At 38.0% G+C, this 23,836-nt stretch overlaps 1 protein-coding gene across 8 annotated transcripts in view; it reads left to right on the plus strand.

Annotated features, from left to right (window-relative positions):
• ATP11C (ATPase phospholipid transporting 11C (ATP11C blood group)) overlaps positions 1-23,836 on the plus strand; it is a 144,095-nt gene that overhangs the window by 62,455 nt on the left and 57,804 nt on the right. For all 8 annotated transcript variants that reach the window (XM_081126277.1, XM_081126279.1, XM_081126283.1 and 5 more), the window contains exons 3-8: positions 1,895-1,984; positions 4,261-4,341; positions 7,209-7,316; positions 18,958-19,086; positions 21,283-21,386; positions 23,495-23,545. In XM_081126277.1, the coding sequence (XP_080982403.1) occupies positions 1,895-1,984; positions 4,261-4,341; positions 7,209-7,316; positions 18,958-19,086; positions 21,283-21,386; positions 23,495-23,545 (563 nt within the window). The remainder of the gene's footprint in view (positions 1-1,894; positions 1,985-4,260; positions 4,342-7,208; positions 7,317-18,957; positions 19,087-21,282; positions 21,387-23,494; positions 23,546-23,836) is intronic.

Consider the following 23,836-nt stretch of genomic DNA (forward strand, 5'->3'; position numbering starts at 1 on the left):
TATTAAGACCCATCAGAGGACTCTGAACAGTTCCTAATGTTTGTTTAATTAAAAATCCTTTAGTTAGGTCAGCAAGCTAGAAGTTCAGCTCTTAGCCTGTTATTGGAACAGTTACATGTTGATCTGGACATCAGCTTCAAAATGACTGGATCAGTGTTTTTTGGTTTTGGTTTCTTTTTTTCTAAGTTTTTTTAAAAATTAAAGTTATTGGGCGACATTGGATAATAAGATCACCTAGGTTTCAGGTGTAGATTTCTATGTTACACAATCTATGTATTCCACTGTGTATCTACCACCCAAAGTCAAATCATCTTCTGTTGTCATATATTAGGCCCCTGTCACCCCCACCCCCTTCCCTATGGCAATCCCCACACTGTTGTTTGTGTCCACGAGTTTGTTTTATATTCCACATGAGTGACATCATATCGTACTTAGCCTCATTAGATACCTGCAGTAGTGGTATCCAAGGAGACTGCGGGCTTCTTCAAGGTATAGCCTATTTGCCTGGCCTACACAAAATCTTCCCAGATCTTCACCCAGGTGCTCTCTTCCCCTCCCTGAAGAAACCATCATGAGAGAGAGGCACTTTGGTGAAGGGACTTCAGCCACCATGCACATATATATATCCACAGAACTGTATACCTGGCCTTAGTTCTCTGGAGAGATCTGCCCCCCTTGGCCAGGAAACAAATTTTGTAGACAGAGAAAGTATTTTCTGTTCAAATAAACTTTAATCACACACAAAAAAGTGGATTAGTGTTTTTGATCCCCAAGGCTGCTGTGGGTATCTGATGAAAGTGTGGACTCTCTTCTCCCAAGTGATGTCCATGCACACACAATTTGCACTTCATTTTGAATGGGCTTCCTTGAGACACTTCTGAAAATTGGAGGTAGAACTTCATGGGTTATCTGTTGGTTATAATGCAGCTGCATCACTAAATATGTTTCCCTCTATTCATCTTCATTTTCTTGGTATTCCCTTGGGAAATCTTGAGCCCATAAACCTTTTAAAGAGGAGTTAGTAGTAAATTCCCATATTCTATGTCATGTTCTGTGACTTTGACTTTTCATTCAACTTACTTAATTTAATGCATATTTTCTCACATTATGGAGATACTTTAGGCTGAGATTGTTCTAGTATAAATTTAGAAACAATAAGAAAGAAACATTCCATTCTTATTGGTTTCTGATCTGTTCTATTAAAATATCTAGAAATTCCAACTTCTTCTGGTGATTTTTAATTAATCCAGTCCTGGAGCTTAAGGTACCAGTGAGAAAATCTATGCGATTTGACAGTTGGCCCAAAAGGTCTCTCCTCCTGCTCATGTACAATTTAGCCTTTAAACCTTTACCTATAACCAGTTACAAAAGCCCAGGATTATGCTGTTGACTAAAGTGAAATCCCTTGTTGACCCAGGGTTATGTGTATAACTCAGCTGTCATGGAGGGGAGAGGTACCGATAGGGACAGAGTTATATCTGTGATTGTGATCAAGACTCCAGAGGTTAGCTGAGCCAGAGGACTTAATTTGTTCAGTCATTCATCCAACTAATTTATTGGGTGTCTACTTTGTGTAATTGTAAAAAATTTAATAAAAAATACACACATATATAATTATTCACTACAACAATTGTTATTGGATAATATGAGAGCATATAACAAGGGACCTAATTTAAATCATGTCAGAGAGGACAGAGATATGGGACTAGATGGCCCAATTGTAATGGTCAAAGTGCAACTTGATTACTAAAAAGTGTTTATTTACTATAGCTCTAAGTATATGCTTATTCGTATGTGTGAGGTTTAAAGTGTAGTGATAACCTGGACCCATATGAGTCATTATTACTAAGATTTTTTTAAGTTTGCTTTCTGATAATTTTTTTCTTCTTTACAGTATACATTTTGGAATTTCATCCCAAAGAATCTGTTTGAACAGTTTAGAAGAATTGCAAATTTTTATTTTCTCATAATTTTCCTTGTACAGGTAAGAGCGCCATAAATGCCACTCCACATTTAGAAACTTAATTACTTCACAAATTTTCAATCCATTTCTAATCTTAAAATGCTCTGTGATTAAAAAGATGTTTCAGGGCTTATTATAGTAATACTTTTTAAAGTACTAATATTACATTTTAAGGTTTATATTAAAGTAGCACTTTTACTAGAAAACTTGTTGCAACTGTTTCTTTTTAAAAATTGTCATGGATTTCATATCTTTGTTCATGCTAAAAGGACATGTATTCAATACCATTGAATGCAATGGTATATATCAAAATGTAAATAGATTAGGTTAATAGTTTACTTTATTAAACACTAGTTTCAGCTTAATTGAAAATTTATCACTTATCTTCCTGATTATCAGTTTTGCTCTTCATTCATTTACTTTAAGAGAGAAAGCCTAGTATTTAGACATTTTAAATTGCATCTTCCATTTTTAAGTCTATAAGCTATTAAAATCTTTCCCTTGCCAAAATCAACCCCTGAAAATCTTACTACATTAAAGGTACTTCTTTTCTCATTTCATTTTTTAAAATGAAGCAGAAACATCCCCATGAAATTGTTCAGATACCTTATTGATTGTTAAGTGCTTCTGTTTATCCACTTTAAGTCTTTGAGTAAATGGTACAGTAATTTAATTTAGCCCTGCTACTTAAAACCAATCTGGGTTGTGATGTGGGAAAAGAGCCAATTTCAATTTTGAATGATGGGGCATTTTAAAAGGGGGTCCCCTACATCCGTGGTAAGATGTCTTACAGAACAGCGTAAAATAAACTGCGTAGAGAATTATGTACACAAGAGTCCTTCCACTTGGTGTACAGTGCATTTCAGTTCAATTTTAGTGACCATACAGCAAGCACCTCTTAAGTGCCATTCAGTAGTCCATACAACAAAGATTTTAGGTGCAATGAAGATCAAGATACAGCTTTTCTGTCCTTAAGGAATTTATGTTATAGCCAAAACCAGTCATGTATTCACTTAATTTAATGTAGTAAAAGTCATACAAGTAGCATGAGCAAAATGTTATGGGGATACGGTGGAAGTAGTGATTTTTTTTTTTTTTTTTCTAGTCAAGAGGAGCTTGAAAACTCTTCAAAGAGTAGGTGATATCTGAACTGAGCCTTGAAAGATTAGAGACTGGTATCTCTGTGCAGGAAGGCACAGAGCCATGTAAAAGCCTACGTCTACAACACAGCGTGTGTGGCAGGGCCAGGTCTGGGTGGGGGTTGGAGATGAGAATCAATGAATTGTGAGGGCAGATGGAACTCCTGGTCCTCTGTCCCTCAAATCTAGTTCTCGTTCTCTTTCACTGTTTCCTATTTCAGTGAATGATGACATCCACCAGCCATGTTAACCAGATACTTGGAAGACATCTTTAATCACGCCTTACAACAAATTCCTTACCAGCCCTGCCATTTTTGCTTCCTAAATATCTCTGGAACATCTTTCCATGTCTGCTGCTACTCCCCTCATTCAAGCCATTATTTTTTATGAGGATTAGAACAGTAGCCTCCTAAATGGACTCCCTGCCTCCACTCTTGTTCCCTTCCATTTTATTTTCCACAATGCAGTGAGAATGTTTTCAAAGTGTAGTTCTTCTATGACCTCTCCCTGCTTAAAAGCTTCAGTTATTTCCCACTGTTTGTGGGATAAAGAATGAATTCTAGCATAGGGGGCCCTGCTTGGTCTGGCCCGTCTCCCTCTCCAGCCCCTTCTCACACCACACACTTTTGTTACTCGCTTCCTTTATTTCCTTACCTGTACCACACTCCCTCCTGCCATTAGCGGCATTGTATACACTGTTTACTGTTTCTGGAAAGCACCCCCCTTTCATCTAGTTAACTTTTGTTTACTCTTCAGATCTCAAGGTATCATTTGTTTAATGCCTGGTTTTCCCTGTAAGCTGCCAGCTATATGAGGTCAGGGACTATTCTCCATCTCTTTAAAGCAGCATCTCTAGAGCCTGGCTGATAATAGCGCAGTGGCTGACAGAATGGTGCTCAACAAGTAGATGGTAAATGAATGGATGTATTTCAGCAAAGGGGTTAATTCAAGCTGGGATGAAAACTAAACCTGATTTTGAACTATTTTCTGAAACTAATTGCTGTGTGGATTGCTTTTGTTTTAATGAAAGTTAACATTCACCCTGCTACTGAAATATGTTTTGTCTGCATTCTGTCTGAAATTTTTGCAGCATGTATGTGCTGCATATAAGTTACTGGCTTATTTTCATTTTACTTTCAATTTAATTTCTTTACCTAGGTCACAGTAGACACACCAACTAGCCCAGTTACCAGTGGACTTCCACTTTTCTTTGTTATAACTGTTACAGCCATCAAGCAGGTACATTTCTTATTTATGTCTGCATTTGATTCCTGTCTGTTTCAAGTTTCATTGTCAAAGGTTCTTTTTCATATTTATATAGTGTGCAGTATCGCTGATGGATTGAATTTATATTTATTCTTATTGAAAATCTATTAAAATGATCTTAAAGTACATCCTTAATATCCATACTCTTTTCCTCAATATTTTTGTTTAGGGATGTAACCTAAGTTGGGAAATGGGAGGCAAATTTTTAATGTGCATTAATTTTTTCATTGTGGTATGTCTATCTGAAAAATTTCCATTCTAGTGGGCTTTTTTTTGTTTGTTTGTTTGCCTATAGCAGAGAACTCAAGAGTGTAAGTACTTTAATTTTGTTGTCTTTCCTGATGGTGCTGAAGGGGGTGGTAGGCAGAGGAGACTTTTATTTTTCTTGTCAAAGCTGACAACTGCCACGGTTTGTAATACTGATGTTACTAGACTAAGAGGCTAAAGGGGTCCATTTGCCCTCGTGCATGACAGCCCAATAAAACACAAACAGGAGCTTGCAGCAAAAAAAGTAAGGGTTATTTTTAGGCATTGGCTGGCCCAGAGTCACAGGTTAGCTAATGCTCAAAGATCTGGCTCCCAGATGGCTTCCAGAGGATGTGTTTTATAAGGGCAAAATCATTAATCATGGTGACTAAGGGAGTTAGTGTTGTGGTATACTAAACAGACACAGTCTCTGTAGTCATAGAGTAGACATTCTAGTAGGAAACACAATAACAACAAAACCACAAAGACATAACTTAAAAATGTTAAATGCTGTGAAAGAAACAAAAAAGAAATTGAACTGAGAACTTACATGTATCAGAAAAGTCATTCACCTCCAGATAACAGAAACTTAAAACAATAGCTTAAATATATTTCTGTCACATGAAAGAAATCTGGAGGTGATCATTCCAGGGTAGATACAGTGTTTATATGATATTACTGGACTAAAGGGGCCTGTTTGCCTGTGTGCATCAAAGTCCAATAAGACATGAACAGGAGTTTGCAGCAAAGAGAGTAAGGGTTTATTTTCAGGAAGTGGCCCACACCTGAAGTCGTAGGTGAGCTAATGCTCAAAGACCTGGCTCCCCAAGGGCTTCTAGGGGATGGACTGTATAGGAGAAAAAATCATCAGTCATGGTGACTAAGGGAGTTAGGGTCGTGGTCAGGATCGTGGTCTCTACTGATTGGTCTGTGCTAGGGTGGGGGGTAGTTGATCAGTGCATCTGGTTTTGCTGCTTTTCTGGGCCTGTAGCTAAAACACAACTGAGGCCTAGATATTATCTCTACTTTGACCAAAACTCTGTGTCTTTGGTTGACAGGAGGCTTTGTTCCTAAGATTATTTGAACGTCATTGTCTTGAGGGCTTGATTATTAAGGGAGTGGACACTCAATGGAGAAGGAGGTGGGTGAGTCAGGGTGCTGGACAGGCCAGTTTGAATCAAAAGGAAAGAAAGGAGAAAAGGTCATACTAAAAAAATGAAGTTCCCATGTGGCTACAATGTCTTTGAAGTCTTTTGAGCATTTTATATGATAGTACCTTTGGAAAATTCCAGATGAAATTGAAAATGGAAACGGAAACTGGAGGGAAAAGGGGGTAGGTTAGCAATTTTTAACATGTAATTAGCCACAAGACCAGGCTAATTACTAACATACTTTTAGACATTACTTTTCAAAGTACTGTCTAAATCCTTTTAACAGTGTCTAAAAGAATTTCCAAAATAAAGGTCTGCTGAACAGAATTGGGACCAGGGTTACCTTTCCTCTTGGGGTTATCGGGTCTTCTATCTTGCCTAACAGGAACTTCAAGAGCATTTTATCAAGTTCTTGGTTGCTAAAGCAAGACTTTTGAAATGTTCTTTCCCTTAGGCTGTTAGGATTATTTTTTTTAACATCATAGAATTGCTGCTTCCCAAAATACCCTGTAATACTTTCAAAAGCTCTTACTGATTCATTTTATTCTCAGTACTGTTTCATGTTAGGGCCTTTGTTTCCTCACTGAAGTGATAGCCTAGCGTTGCCATAAAGAGAGACAGAATAGGACTGAATCTAGCAGCTGAGAGAAAGGGGGGGGCAATCAAGGGATTTTTCATACAGTTGTATTTGAAAAGGTACAGCTAGAATTATAAAGAAAGAAAGTGATGTAGAAAAGGAGAGGAGGTTGTGCTCAAGCAAATGAACATCCTCCTTCCTTGTTTCTTTTGCCTTAAATATACTCCAGGCAAAAAGCCCAAAGAAAAATGAGCCATTAGACCTTTCCCTGACTACTTTTAATTCTAAGAAATGAACACCAATTTATATTTTATCACCAAGTCAGTGTAGGAGTTTAACTGTTGATCTATCTCTAAAACTTATCATAGATTCTCTGCCAAAATAATCCAAGCTTGCCTTTTCTATTCTCTCCCTGGGAGGAATTCAGTTTCCTCAGAGATGATCACTCCAATAGTGTACTACAGGAGAATATATTTAAGTGGTTAAGTCTGTAAGAAAATAAGACCCAGAAAATTTTTTTCAAATTCAAAAGTAGAATAAAATTAACATTAACTTGAATAAGAGTAGATTAGAACAGATCATAGTCCTTCACAGTTGAACAATATTAAGGCTTAATGCCTGTGTTTTCATTAATATTTAAATATAGAATGGAGGAACCTTTTAACACAATAATGCTATTTAAGTGGTATTTTGAAAGCATATCTTAGTTTTTCTATAAAAATGTATAGTGTTGTCTCTTTAGCATTATGAATTGAAATTAATACTGTAAGTATAAATATCTGCTGATAACTCATGGAGGGGGTTATAGAAATGAACAACTTCATTACGTGAGCTTGATTATATAGTTTTTTTTTTTATCCTTCTAGGGATATGAAGATTGGCTGAGACACAGAGCTGACAAGGAAGTCAACAAGAGACATGTTTACATTATTGAAAATGCAAAGCGAGTTAGAAAAGAAAGTGAAAAAATCAAGGTATTAATTTTTGAGTTCATTCTTCTTTATTATGATTAAAAAAAAACAAACACCTATTTTTTTTAATCCTCACCCAAGGACATATTTTCATTGATTTTAAAGAGAGGAAGGGAGAGAGAGAGAAACATCAACTGGTTGCCTCTTACCAGGGACTAAATTTGCAACCTAGGTATGTGGTCTGACCAGGAATTGAATTTGTGACCCTTAGGTGCGTGGGACAACGCTCGAACCAACTGAGCCACACCAGCCAGGGCAACACACCGCTTTTAAATGGACAATTAATTCAGTGGCATTTAGTACATTCACAGTGTTGTGCAACCATCAACCCTGCCTAGTTCCAGAATATTTTCATCACCCTAAAAGGAAACCCCATAAGCCATTAAGCAGTCACTCCGCATTCCTCCCTCCTCCAATCCCTGGCAACCACTAATCTTCTTTCTCTATGGATTTACCTATTCTATATATTTCATATAAAAGGAATTATACACTGTGTGGTCTTTTGTGTCTGGCGTCTCACTTAATGTAGTGTTCCCAAGGTTCATTTATGTTGTAGTATATGTTAGTACTTTGTTAGTTTTTACAGCTGAATAATATTTCATTTTATGGCTGTACCACAGTTTATCTGTTCATCAGTTGATGGAAATTAGTTTTTTTTCTGTCTTTTGGCTATTATGAATATTGCTGGTATGAACATTTCATATATAAGTTTTTGTTTGAACAGCTGTTTTCAATTCTTTTGAGTATATACCTAGGAAAAGAATTGCTAGATGATACAGTAATTCTGTATTTAAATTTTTCATGAGGTACAAACTGTTCTCCACAGCAGTTTTTACCATTTTATATTCTATCAGCAATGTATAAGATATCCAAAGTTATTATGATTTTTAATATCAGGCATTTAAAATTTTTATTCAAAGTAACGATTATTTATTATTACTTCACAGGATTCCTGTCAGTAAGATTTTAGACTTGTCTACATCAAATAATATTTTTGTTGCCAACAGTTTTTATTTTAATTAATAATTAACTTTACTTTTTAGAGCAATCTTAGGTTCATAGCAAAACTGAGCAGAAAGGACAGAGTTCATATATATCCCTTCCCCCTTTTTTTATAAATATGTTTTTATTGATTTCCAGAGAGAGGTAGAGAGAGAAACATCAATGATGAGAGAGAGTCATTGATCGGCTGCCTCCTGCACGCCCCCTACTGGGGATCGAGCTGGAAACCCACGCACGTGTCCTGACTGGGAATCAAACCGTGACCTCCTGATTCATGGGTTGACGCTCAACCACTGGGCAACACCAGCCGGGCTGTATACCCCCTTTCCCCATGCAGGTACAACCTTCCTTGTCACCAATATGCTCCACCAGAGTGGTACATTTGTTAAAATCAATGAACCTACATTGACACATCAACAGTGGTTGAAGAGAGGCTGTCCTTTGCCTATTGCATATTCTTGGCACCCTTAGTGAAAATTATTTGACTGTACATGCAAGGGTTTATTCGGGTTTCATTGGTCTATATATCTGTCTTTATGCTAGTACCACACCATCCTTATTACTGTTCTTCATAGTATGTTTTGAAATCTGGGAGTGTGAAGCATTTAAGTTATTTTGCCCCTCCAAGATTGTTTTTGCAGGGGAGTCCCTTGAGATTTCATATGAATTTTATTCTTTTTCTGCAAAATATGCCATAGGCATTTTGATAGGAACTCCTTTGAATCTGCAGATTGCAGTACATTAAAATGATCCTACACTATGCTCAAGTGGGATTTATTCCAGGGGTGCAAAGTTAGTACAATATCCAAAAATCAATAAATGTGATACAGCATATAAACAAATATAGGATAAAATCACATGATCATAGCAATAGATGCAGAAATATCATTTTAACAATAGTAAGTTTTTTAATCCATGAACATGAAATATCTTTCCATCTGCTTGTGTTATCTTTGACTTCTTTTAGCAGTGCTTTGTAGCTTTCAATGTACAAGTCTTTGACTACTTTGGTTAAGTTTATTCCTAAGTATTTTATCCCTTTTGCTGCTATTGTAAATGGGTTTTCTTAATATTCTTTTGGGTTTCGTCATTGTTAGTGTATAAAAATGCAACTGATATTTGGGTGTTGGTTTGATATTCTCCAACTTTACTGAATATGTTTACTAATTCTAACTTTTTTTGTGGAATCCTTAGGGTTTTTTTTCCTATAATGTCATATCATCTGCAAAACTGGATAATTTTACTTCTTTTCCAATTTGTATGCCTTTTATTTCTTTTTCTTGTCTAATAAGCTTTGAGAGAAAGTCTTTCCGCATTGAGTATGATGTTAACTGTGGGTTTTTCATATGTGGCTTTTACTGTGTTGACATTTCCTTCTCTTCCTAGGTTATTGAATATGTTTGTCATGAAAAGAGTGTTGAGTTGTGCCAAATGCTTTTTCTTTATCAATTGAGATGACCATATAGCTTTTCTCCATTGTTTATGTATTGTATTACATCTATTGATTTGTATATACCTCCTTGAATCCCAAGGATAAGTTCCATTTGGTATGGCATATGATCATTTTGATGTACTGTTGAATTTGGTTTGGTAATATTTTGTTTAGGATTTTTGCTTCAATATTTATTGCGGATATTGGTCTGTAGTTGGATTTTTTAATTTTCTTTTTTGGTAATGCTATTAGGGTATCATAGAATAAGTTTGGGAGTATACTGTCTTCTTCCATTCTTTAGAAGAATTTTAGAAGGATTGGTGTTATTTTTTCTTTAAACGATTGGTAGAATTCGCCAGTGAAATCATCTGATCCTGGTCTTTTCTTTTTTGGGAGGTTTTTGATTCCTGCTTTCATCTCCTCACTAGTTTTAGGTTTGTTCAGGTATTTTATTTCTTCATAATTCAGTTTTGGTGAATTGTATGTTATAGGTATTTATCCAGTTCTTTTAGGTTAGCCTATTGGAATATAATTGTTTGTAGTCTCTTATCCTTTTTATTTCATGTCATCAGTTGTAATGTCTTCTCTTTTTTAGCTATTTGAGTCTTTTTTTCTTAGTCTGGCTTAGGGTTTGTCCATTTTGTTGATCTTGCAAGATATTATTTTAAAAATAATATTTCTATGAGAATATGGATTAAAATATGAAAGCTAATATAATTCAAATCCCCCAGAACAAGGCAAGAAAATAGGTGGAACAGAGAGAGTAGCAGGTATGTGACGGTATCATTTCAGAATGGTTTAGGACTGTCATAAATTCATAAAAATTATACTTCCTGTTTTATCAAGTGTTATCACTGCTGAATTATTTATTAAATACCTGGAATTTCTTGACTTAAGTTCTCCATATCCCCAATGATAGGTAAATTGTCTTGCATCTTATAGTAATGATGGGACGAAGGCTACAACATAGGAGGGCTACCTGAGTTTGGCGTAGAATGTCTGTCTTTTACCCTTTCCCCCCCCCTCTATTCTCTGCATCCCAGAGGGAAAGACCCTGTGATGAACCAGAGTAGTTAGGATCTGAATTTTTCAAACCAGTTGTAGAAACTCAGCATTGCTGTTTAACATATGAACCAAGGCATCCTAAATGATTCATAACATTAAATCTGTTGCTCACAGGACATATAGTGAAATTTGCAAAACAGGTAAAAGTCTCCCACTTGTCTTTCTTTCTCCCATTTCCTCTTTCTGATTTTGCTATCACCCCCATTCCTTTAGAAATACTCCCATATTCTACCTTCACTAAAACCCTTCACTAGGCTTTATTGCCTTAAGGCTTACCTCATCCAGGTATAACCTTAATTAAATAAGTTGATGCTGTTGTGTGACATTGCTATATGATTATTTGATTGAGCCTTTTCTGTAGTATTTGTATGTGTAAAGAGATGCTTATAAACCAAACATGTCTAAATGTTTAATTGTTGAGCAGGAGAGTTACTTAGTCCGTATCCTCAATGCAATGAGAATTCTTTGAAGGGTTTCAAAGTCATGGAGTGACTTGATCTTTAAAATAAAAAAAAAAAGAGATCCTCCAAAAAGAGATCCAAGATGGTGGTGGACTGAGTGGAAGCTACACTGACACTCTCCTGGGACCAATGTGGATTTACAACTGAAACAGAAAAACCATCCTGAAAACCAGCTGAAGACTAGCTGGAGAGCACCCTCATAACTAAGGAGGAAAAGTGGAGACCCCATAGAGACTGGTAGGAAGTGCAGATGCGAGAGGGCTGGCTGGGCTCCCACAGGCAGCAGCTGAAGGTCCAGAGGGATATCTCAGCTGCGGGGGGTTTCCACAGAGGACTCCGGGGCCTAAATTACAGGCTAGGCTTCCCAGCCAAGAGCACCAGAACTAAAAAGGTGCCCACATAACATCTGGCTGTGAAAAGCAGCTGGGTTTCTGTCTGCCAAGGAGGCAGCTGGAACTGCAGGCACCCTCTTAAAGAGCCAACGCACAAAGTTTCGTGTGCAGCCACTCACCTTGGGGTAGAGCAGAGGGAGGTGGAGTGGACTGGAGTTGTGTGGGGAGAGTCTGGGGTTGTGGGCTCTGGAGAGTGAGATCAGGGGACACCTTTCTGGATTCCTGTGCTGAGTCATTCCCCCAGACTGTGGAGGACATCTTTCTCAGGCGGCCAATTTTCTGCTTTTGCTTGAGGAGGGAAGCAATTCCCCCACCCTGCTGGAAAGCCTCTCTCCCTGCCCAGATGAGTTTCTACAGCCTGAGGCTTTTAAGAGACTGATAACAACCAGCAGCCCCACCTTGTGGAGCTTCTACAGCCTGAGGCTCATTAAGAGAATCAGATTAATCAGTTTGCAGGCAGAGGCAGACCTCAGAGTGCTTTGAGTCTTTGCCTGATCTGCTTAGGGACCCAGGCCTTAGAAAAGCAGGCTTTGGTGTGCATCTTGGTCCTGTCCAAATGCACCCAGCCCCAGCAGAGGAGACCTTAAGCCTAGGGTTGTTGATAGCTCCAAACAGGGTACTCGGGGGCCAATCACAAACTGCATCTGACATTGGCCTGTACCAGAGACCCTCGAAAAAACTGAGAGTCCTAGCAGACCTACCTAATACATAGAAACAAACCCAAATAGGCAGCCAAAATGGGGAAACCAAAATCCAAGCCCCGAATGAAAGAAGAAGAGAAGTCTCCAGAAAAAGAGCTAAATTAAATGGAGATAAGCAATCTCTCAGATACAGAGTTCATAATACTGATTGTAAGGATGCTCTGCAGCATGAAAAAGATATGGAGACTATGAAAACGGACCAGTCAGAAATGAAGAGTGGCATAGCAGAAATAAAGAATACACTGGAAGGAATAAATAGCAGATTAGAGGAAGCTGAGGATCAGATCAGTGAATTAGAAGACAGGGTAGAAAAAAAATCACTCAGTCAGAGACCCAAAAACAAAAAAACAGTTAAAAAACAGGAGGACAGTCTAAGGGAGCTATGGGACAGCATGAAACGTAACAATATTCGTAATATAGGAGTGCCAGAGGAGTTCAAAAGTGAGCAGGGGTTAGAGAACCTGTTTGGTGAATTAATGGCAGAAAACTTCCGTAACCTGGTCAAGGAAAAAGTCACACAAATTCAGGAGGCACAGAGAGTCCCAAGCAAGAAGAATTCAAAGAGTGTCCCATGCCCAGACACATCCTAATTAAAATGTGTCTAGGTATGAGACAAAGAAAGAATTCAAGACAAAGAGAGAATCTTAAAGGAAGAATTCAAGACAAAGAGAGAATCTCAAAGGAAGCTAGAGAAAAGCAATCTGTTACTTACAAAGGAGTCCCCATAAGGCTGTCAGCTAACTTCTCATCAGAAACTACAGGCCAGAAGGGAATGGCATGAAGTATTCAAGGTAATGCAAAACAAGGATCTGAAACCAAGACTACTCTATCCAGCAAGATTATCAATCCAGTTAGATGGTGAAATAAAGAGAACAGAAATATAGTTCAGACATATAGAACAGAACAGAGAACCCAGAAATAGACCCACGCCATTATGGTCAATTAATATTTGACAAAGGAGGCAAGAGCATAGAATGGAGTAAAGACAGTCTCTTCAGTAAATGGTGTTGGGAAAATAGGACAGGTACATGCAAAGAAAAGAAACTAGACCACCAACTTACACCATACACAAAAGTAAATACAAAATGGATAAAAGTCTTAAAATGTAAGACATGAAACCATAAAAATCCCAGAGGAAAACATAGGCAACAAAATCTCAGACATCTCTTGTAGCAATATGTTTGCTGATATATCTCCTAGGGCAAGAGAAACTGAGGAGAAAATAAACAAATGGGACTACATCAAAATAAAAAGCTTCTGTACAGCAAAAGAAACCATCAATGAAATGAAAAGGGAGCCCACTGTATGGGAGAACATATTTGCCAAAAACACATCAGATAAAGGGTTAATATCCAAGATATATAAGGAACTCGTACAACTTAACAAAAGGAAGACAAACAATCCAATTAAAAAATGGGCGAAGGACCTAAATAGACACTTCTCCAAAGAGGACATACAAATGGCTAAGAGACACATGAGGAAATGCTCAACGTTGCTAATCGTCAGAGAGATGCAAATTAAAACCACAAAGAGGTATCACTTGACACCTGTCAGAATGGCTCCATCAACAAATCAACAAACGACTCCTGCTGGCGAGGCTGTGGGGAAAGGGGACCCTAGTACACTGCTGGTGGGAATGCAGACGGGTGCAGCCACTGTGGAAAACAGTATGGAGGTTCCTCAAAAAATAAAAAATGGAGCTGCCTTTTGACCCAGTAATTCCACTCTTAAGAATGTATCCTAAGAATCCTGAGACACTAATCAGAAAGAATATATGCACCCCTATTATCATAGCAGCACAGTTTACAATAGCTAAGATCTGGAAAGAGCCCAAGTGCCCATCAGTAGATGAGTGGATAAAAAGCTGTGGGACATTTACACCATGGAATACTATGCAGCTGTAAAGAAGAAGGATCTCATACCCTTTGGGACAGTATGGATGGACCTGGAGAAAATTATGCTAAGTGAAATAAGCCAGGCAGAGAAAGACAAACATCACATGATCTCACTTATACATGGAATATAAAGAACTTAATAAACTGATGAAGAGAATAGATTCAATAACATGGAAACATAGATGAGACTGACGAATGTCAGAGGGATGGAGGAGGGCGGGTGGGTGGAGGGGGAGAGAGTAACCAAAAAATGTATATGCATGTATGAACTACCCAAGGACAGGGACAATGGTGGGGAGAGGGACTGGGGAGGGGGATGGGATGGGGTGGAACGGGTCTTTGGGGAGGTAAAGGGACATCTGTAATATTTTTTTTTTTTAAATATATCTTTATTGATTTCAGAGAGAGGAAAGGAGAGGGAGAGAGAGATAGAAACATCAATGATGAGAGAGTCACTGATCGAGCCCATAACCGGGGCATGTGCCCCGACCGGGAATCAAACCCCGATCGCCTGGATCCCAGGTCGATGCTCAACTGCTGAGCCACGCCCAGCCGGGCCATCTGTAATATTTTAAACAAAAATAAAATAAAATAAATAAAAATTAAAAAAAAGATGACTCTGGAGAGTGGCAAAAGTGGAATTAGGGAGACCTGTTAGATGGCTACTGCAAAACATGGCAAGAGTTTATATTAGGATGATAGTAGTAGAGATAATGATAATAAAAACAGTAGTTAACATTTATATACTATATAAATATGCCAGGCACTCCTTTTAATTATATTAACTCATTTAATCCTTAATTCACAACAGTCTTATGAGGTAGGATGTGCCCTTTTTATATTATTATCTCCTCTTTATAAGTGATGAAACTGAGGCAGAGGGACATTAAGAAAGTTGTCCACAACTAGTGGACATTAGGATTTAGTGATATATTAGATGTAGGGAGTGAGACATAGAGCAAAAAAGGAATAAAGATAGCCTTCTTGGTTTCTGCCTGAGCAACTGGATGAATTAAATAATGCTATTAACAAAATGCTCGTGCTGTTAAATAAGATGGAGAAGAACAGGGCAGATGGGAATAAAGGGAAATTAGGAATTCCGTTTTGGCCATGTTAATATTGAGATACCTATTAGACATCCAGATGGAATTGTTGAGACCAGAGCTCAGAGATGTTTTAGATGGAAATAGAAATTTGGATTTCATCAGCATGTAGATGGCATATGAAACCATGAGATTGGATGGAATCACATACAACATAGAGAAGAGAGCCTAGAAACAGAACTTGTAGAATTCAAATATAAAAAAATCACAGATATTTGTAAGGGAAAGAGTATGGATTTTGGCATTAGAAATATTGGAAGAGTTTGTTTAGATTTACTGATTATTTCCTTTGTTGTATCCAGTCTGCTGATGAGTCCATTAAAGAACATCTTTATAATATCATGTTTTTCATTTCTGACTTCCCTGTTTGTTCTATTTTTTTGTAGTTTCCATCTCTCCAAATTCTTTGTCTGCACATGTATCTTGTCTACCTTTTCCACTAAGTACTTTAAAATCTTAATCATAGCTATTTTTACATCCCTGTTTCCTAATTTCAATATTTGAACATTTCTGAGGCTGGTCCTGTTGACTCCTTTATCTCTTGATGATAGGTCATTTTTGTCTGTATTTTGTGTGTCTCATTTTTTAAAATTGAAATTTGGAGATTGTATATAAAAAAATGCTAAAGACCTAGGTAGACAGTATTCATATTCTGAACTGGGCAGGCCTCTTCTGTCAGCCCATTAGTGTTGGGCGTTGCATCAATCTAGTCAGGAGTTGGGGCTGGCTTTGGTTTTTGTTTGTAGCTATTGATATTTCAGTACATCACTGGACTTCAGATTCTTGGAGGGCTGGATTGCCATTTCCTTGTGCTTTGTGTGGGGCCTGGGGCCCCAAAGGGTTTTTCTCAGTGTTCCTGTTCCACCCTCTGCAGGTCCTACATCCCTGAGACACAGTGGATGTCTCTCTCCCTCTCCCTCTCTCCCTCTCTCCCTCTCTCCCTCTCTCCCTCTCTCCCTCTCTCCCTCTCTCCCTCTCTCCCTCTCTCCCTCTCTCCCTCTCTCCCTCTCTCCCTCTCTCCCTCTCTCCCTCCCTCCCTCCCTTCCTCGGCTCTCGTGCTCTCGCGCTCTCTTTTCTCCTCCCTCAGTGGGGGATTTCTATTTCTTGTTATTCATTGCAAGGCTCCTGTTTGGAATAGTGTTTTTTTAGATAATCATGCTCATTATTAGGCAGGCCTTGTGTACCTTAGGGTGGAACTTTCTCAGTACTCCTACCCCACCTCACATGGCAGCTGAACTTTGCCTTTTATTAATGCTAAGTCCTTGGTATGAGTGAGTTTTCTGTCCCATCCCCAGCAGCAGATGGCTTTTGCTTCTGTATCTTCCAGCAGTAGTGACATTTCCCTGATACTATGCCAGGGAGGGTTTCTTGCCTTTCTCCTGGACACAGATGGCTTTTGCCTCAAATGAGAAAAGGGTCCACGATTCTGACACAGTCAATCATGACCTCTATGCCTGTACCAGTGAGGAAGACTCTTTTTAGGTCTCCTGCCCTCTTCCTTTCTCAGAAGCACCCAGCGGATGCCTGTAGAGAAGAACTAATGAGTGGTTATGGTCTGTTTTTTTCTGTCAGGCTTGCTGAGGTTCTGATGTCATGTTAGCTCCTACCTAGTCTTTTAGAATTGGTTTGAAATCTAGTTGTTTTCCTATGCAGGTTTATGGTAGCTGTCTCTTCATCTTGTGCTTTGTCAGTTGTGAAACAGTTGTGTCTCCTCAGAGGGACTTTTCAAACTTTGAAATTCAGTTCACTTGGTTGCCTTGCAACCTCAACTCTCCGATGAACTAAAAAAAAAAAAGATTTTGTAGATTTTCTAATATTTATGTTGAGGGATAGTGCTGCTCTCTTCTGGCTTTTAACTTCCTAAGAACCAGAACTCTAGAGTGGATTGTCTAACTGGACCATGTTGTTCTTTTTCTTTAAATGTCCTTTCCCAGTTCCCCTTTGCCTTCAGGGTGAGGCCTCGACCTCTAAGCCTGTCCTGCCAGGACCTTTGAGAGCTGGCCCATATCCATCTCACCAGGCCTCAACTTGCACTCCAGATACAGGAACCTTGATAGTTAATATCTAAGCAAATCCTAAAAGTTGTAGAAGAAATTCTTTCTTTGTGGTTTATATTTTTCAGTGCCTGAGAATCAGCTTCTATGCTTTGAATATTTCCTTCTTATAACGTGCTTTAGGGTTTCATTTATTTTTCTTTTGTTTATTTAAGCATCAATTGTGGTTTTATGTAAGCAACATAAATTTATGTAATTGAGAGGATAGAGCCAACAAAATAAAATGCTATTTACAAAACAAATTAGTTCAATTATTGATGCTGTTGCTTTGGCAACTGATGAAGATTGGCAAAGAAAAAAAAAATTGTTCCCGAATAGGTCTTAAAATTCTTATCTTTATCTGCCAAATTGCATAGCAAATAGGAGGCAGGTGTGTTATTTATTAGTTCAGCATTTCACAACTAGTGGGTCTGGGTTGGTGTACCAGATAGCGACTGTTTCATAAGTGGGTCACCTTCTGCTACCAGCAGCCTCCACCCTTTATCTGAGGGTGCTGTATAACAGTGTTTTTATGTGCCCCTGTGTGAAAAATGTTGGAAAGTGCTAGACTTGATGGTTTCCTATACATCTTTCCTAACAAAAGTTGGGGGTAAAGGAGTCACAGGGTATTAATAGTAATTATAAGTAATACTTATCAGATGGTCACTATATGCCAGGACTTTGCAAAACACTACCTTTGTCCTCATTCATGCTCAAACCAGTCCTACAAGGTAGTTGCAATCATCTAGGGCACTTACCCAAGGTCATATAGTCAAGTGGCAAAGCTGGGGCATAAAGTCAGGTTAAAAAGTCCTAGCTGTTAACCATTATGACTTATTACCTACATTTTTAAATTATCTGCAATAGAAATGGTTCGTGATTTCTTCTCTCATGTTTTCCTCTACTTGGAGCTTGGGGTACTTGCACTTAGGAAATTGTTTCTCATTGCTGTATTAATTGATTCTTCTAATAGCAGATGAATTGTTGGAAAATGACCTATTTGAGTTTTTTTCAAAAATGGGGAAAAATAGGTGCTGTAATTAAACTGAGGTTTTCTGAGCACTGAAGAAGGAATTGGCACCCAACAATAACAGCCATTATCACATTGAAGGCAAAACATTAAAATATGCATGATGCAGAGTGGGAGTGTGGCTGGCCAGTGTTCATGAAGTTCTCAAGTTGAGACATAGCTTGTCTTGATTCATTCATGGAATGATAATGATCATTGTCTTATCAAACATCAGTGCCAGAAATATGAGAGAGCAAAGGGGTCCCTGGGTGCTGAAGTCATTCATTGGAGATTAAAGTTCAATACTAAGGTAATCTGAAAGCATCACAAGATCTCACCTGCCTCCTATTTGCTATGCAATTTGGCAGATAAAGATAAGAATTTTAAGACCTATTCGGGAACAATTTTTCATGTGGTGTAGGATGCAGAGACACTCTCCAGGCCCCAGAGCAGGAGAGGTCTCCTTACTACTGTTTTGCCTTCAGTTTGCAATATAATGAATGCTTTGTTTGGAATTGAGAATATTTATATTTATTTTTTCTCCATTCTAGGTCGGTGATGTAGTAGAAGTACAGGCAGATGAAACCTTTCCCTGTGATCTTATTCTTCTATCGTCCTGCACTAGTGATGGAACCTGTTATGTTACTACAGCCAGCCTTGATGGGGAATCCAATTGCAAGGTAACAACGACTAAACCTTGCTTAAACATTTTAAGCTCAGGATAGTTCATCATTAAGTACTCCTTCCCACTGCCCCCTAATCTTTTATCTTATCTTATTTGTGTAAGTTCTGTATTTGAAGATAGCTTTTATGTAATTATCATTGAACTTCTAAGCAAATTCTCAACTTTTGGGAAAAGGGTGGTTTTGGGTGAGGAAAATCCATGTCCCAAGTAAAAGCCACCACATTTTTTGTGTCACTGCTTGCATTTCATATTGACATAACACACTCAATATTTTATTTAGGCTTTTTAAAATGTGAGTAATCATAGGCTGAAAGTATGTAACTATAAAAATAATTTACAAGTACTCTCACCTTACAGTTTGATCTGTTATTATTTTAAAAGTGATGAATATTTTCTTTAAAAATGTTCGTTCCTGGCATATAGAAAATGTAATCTGGAGTAATTTGATTGACTTTTAAACAGTACCTTAGGGCGTAGTTTGGTAAACGTTTGCTTTATTGCAACTAGGAAGAATTACAAATCTGTTAAAGTAACTTTGCTCAAACTGGAGGATAAATTACTTCCCTGGTACCTTTGACCAGAGTTAGTTCTGGCTGTCATCCAGAATTCTGCAGGGCATGAAGACCTATCCTCTGTATGCTGCCTTTAAGGAAGGATACTAATGTGCTCACTTCTGTGTATATCCTTCAGGGCCTTCCTCTGCTTGTTTATTCCATCTGGAGTTGAGGACCAGGGCTCAGTATGTGAAAAAGGAAAACTTAAGTGCTTTAGATGACTATATTCTGTGCTTTAGGGTATGGTGATAAACTAGTCCCCTTGAATCTGTTCAAAAACAAAGTTACAGTGGTACCTCGGTTTTTGAATGTCTCCGTTGACAAACATTTCGATTTACGAACACTGTAAACCCAGAAGTACATGCTTTGGTTTTCCAACACTCCTCGGAAGTCGAACATGCCACATTGCTTCCACTGAGGGCAAGATCCTGAGGCCCAGCCGTCGGCTGTTAATCCCTCAGTTTTGAACGTTTCAGAACTCGAATGGTCTTCTGGAATGGATCACATTTGAAAACCGAGGTATCACTGTATATTTGAAGGAATGTCAAGGTAAAAATCAAGACTCTAACCTAAAGATTCCCTGATAGGAGGAAAAGTTGTTAAGTTGATCCAATCAAATCAGCTAAAAGTGCATCGGTTTTCACCCTGGCGGATGTGGCTCATTGGTCGAGAGTTGTCCCATGCACCAAAAGGTCGCTGGTTCAACTCCTGGCCCAGGTTTCGGGCTCGATCCCCAGTAGGGGTTGTGCAGGGGGCAGCCAATTGATGTTTCTCTCTCACATCAATGTTTCTCTCTCTCTCCCTCCCCTTTCCTCTCTCTCAAAAAAAAAAATCAATAAAAATATATTTTAAAAAATAAGTAAAATAAAAGTACATAGGTTTTCAAAGTCAGGAGATAGTTTTAAATATAGCTCAGGCAGTTCCATATTATTCCCCAAAGACCATGCAACAGCTTTCCCTTCTATGTAAGTGGTACAGTCCTTGAATCTGTGTCAACCTTTCTTTGATGATTTATAAATGGGTTCACTGGAGCCTGCCTTGAGATCTGGGTAAATCAAGTACATAATATACACTAGTAGAATACTCTGTCTGACTCAAGCAAGATACATCATCTCCCTGCTCCTCATATGAAATGTTGCCAGTTTTAGCATTTTCAGGATCATTAATTATGCTATTTGTGTAATGGAACTATTAATGATTTTTTCTTTCTGTTCGCAAGGTGTTAGCAGTCTTATGACCAAAAGGGCTATGTTCAATTCATATGTATATATTTACATCACTATACACTATGGTGAGCAAAATAATAGGGATCAGTAGAAGTAAATGCATTACATTTTTATGGGGTTTTCAGTTAATTATATGCATGCTGCAAATGGAATTATCCCTGCTGTCAGTATCAAGAAAAGCTTTTAGTTTTTTTTCATTATCTTTGGAATCCCCTTGCAGTAGGGATAGCTTAGTAATTATTTGTAATAGATTTTAAGAATTTTATTTAGTTGGAAATGTGCATCGATATTTGTATTATTTAGTAAGCCAAAGCTGCTTACTAAAACATACTGTGTTTCTGGAATCAGGTGGGTGTATGATTACGAAAAGAAATACTTTCTGTTTTTGCTTTTTCTTCTGCTTTCATCTAGACACATTTTGCAGTACGTGACACCATTGCACTAGGTACAGCTGAATCCATTGACAGACTCCGAGCAGCAATTGAATGTGAACAGCCTCAACCTGACCTCTACAAGTAAATATCTTCTGGTTTCATTTTACTGCTGTCTCTTGGTTCTGCCTATCATTGCCACTAGTATTGCAAAGAAACACCCACCACTTACCACTCTTCTTTCACTTGTGCTTTTATGAGCTGTCTCTTCCTTCTGGAAGGGAAATGAACCATATATCAGCCTTGTTCACTCCAGCCCAAGATAAGGTATATGGGCCCAGGAATCTTATTTGTGATTTTTCTGTTATTTTTGTTATTTATAAACATGACCATTCATCAAATTTTAAGATAATGTTATCCTGTAAGATCGATCTACCGAACTAATTCGTTAACCAGTGTTAACTTAAAACAAAAATAAACCAATTCATGTGTCTTTCAACATCAAAGAGAGAAGACGATATGGAGCCACCCATTTAGTAGGCACTCTATCTTTCTATGTGATGATTTCGAATAGGCTGTTTTTTGTCCGCAGTAAACAGATTAGTGGAAGAAGTAGTGAAATGGTGTAATGTCCTCTATTTTACTATGCTTAGGCTTTCTGGAGTAGATTTGCTGATTAACGGTCATTGTGGGTTGTCAGAAATTTGGAATTTGATTTTTAAGATTGGTTCAGTTTGGCTGATTAGAGCATGGTGTCAATGAGGGTAGAGTAACAGGTTTTATCCCCAAGTGGGCCAATTAATTTTATTCTGTTACACCATTACAGGTGGCATCCATTACCTATTCCAGCTGTCTTGTTAATGACTGCTATTGGTCATAATGGGTCATATGGTTGGGTGTGGCTTAAACCCATGCCCAGTAGTGGAAAAACAAAGTAGCCATCCTACTATAAGAACAGTGCCCCCTCCCTCCTTCCCACCATTCCTTCTTTCCTCTTTTCCTTCTTCTGTATTCACCTTCATATTAGAAACTAGAACCATAAATCAAAACAGCTGTTCCCTGTCTTAGTTCACAGTTTGCAAAGGAGATAAAACAGTAAAGCTAGGCTTACAGTACAGTGAGATAACAGAGGTGAATGAAAGGCCCATGGAATCACAGAAAAGGGGGTGACTGATTCTGCCTGAGTTAGAGAATAATATACATCCTTGCATATTTATAGGGCAACTCCTGAATTTTTTAGTTTCCTTAAATATGAAGGAGAATTTTAGATCAGGGAAGGTTATTCCTAATTCTCTAGACTAGCTTGAGTGCCCTTGATATGTGACTTCAGAATACCTTGTACTTTCACTACCCTAGGGGTAATCACTCATATTGTACTTGCCTGTTTGTCTCAGGGTAAGTAATATCTTTTTTACTTATTAGTGTATCTCTAGCACCCATCACAGTACTTGCACAATTTATATATGATGAATGAATCAGCAGAAACTCATATTTTAGAATACAGTAATAATAAGTTCCATTTTTCTGGAAAAAAATGCAAGTTATAAAATATTCACAGCATTCTTGTTAAGGAGGGGTTAAGCCTTTTTACCCCATTTTTTCAGAAGTGCAGATTACCTTGTGCCTAGCCATGTTAAGTGATTGGATCAAGCTCAGTAATGAAATCAGCTTCAAGACAGTTTGGAAATTTCCAAGATGGTGATCAAGTGTTCACTGCCTAAAACTAATGGCTTGGTTCTTAAAGGGTTATCCAGGCCAGCAGTGTCAGCATCACCCGAGAACTAGTTGGAAATGCAAATTCTCACCTGAATCATAAACTTGGGGATGGGGCCTAGAAATCTGTAGTTTAATAAGCCCTCCAGTGATTCTGATGCATGCTCAAGTGAAAGAACTACTGAGCTAAATAATGGTTCTGAAAGTTGTGTTAGCACCAGAAACCTTTCTTTACATGAATCTTTAACAGAAGCCAATTATTTATATAAAGTATAAATAAGACAGGTGTAATGTGTATGCACAATGCCAAGAAGGTCTTGAATATCAATTTAGTATATTTACATTGTTAAAATAATATTTTAAGAATTACATTAAAATGTTACTGCTATTTCATATTTTTTTTCAGAACTATAATAGACATTCATAGATCAAAGTCTTATCTCTTTTGTATTATTTGTATTTTGAACCATTTCTGTAATAGTGGTATATAGATTTTACCTATATGTAGAAAACTCATTGCTATTATGTTCTTTTTGCAGGTTTGTTGGGCGAATCAGTATCTACAGTAATAGTCTTGAGGCTGTTGCAAGGTTAGTTTGCTATTCCTTTCATCTGTCTTTTGAGGGGAGGTATTTCTGTTGTAAGTCCTTAAAATAGCTAAATACCTGTTTTTATAGAGAGAGAGGTGTGAAAGTGAATAAATCTGGAGTAACAAGCCATCTCCTACTGATGGATCTTAAATAACCAACCTTATAATTGTTAGGGGCTCTGAGTTGTGTGTGTCCTGGGAGGCCGGTGGTATTGGGAGTGATGCTGAAGGTTTCCAGAATTGCAGAGCTCCAGACACTTTGATATTCCCAAATATCTCCTAGACACTGTTT

This window comes from Miniopterus schreibersii (assembly GCF_964146895.1).
Source record: "Miniopterus schreibersii genome assembly, chromosome: X".
Classification (NCBI taxonomy): Eukaryota; Metazoa; Chordata; class Mammalia; order Chiroptera; family Miniopteridae; genus Miniopterus; species Miniopterus schreibersii.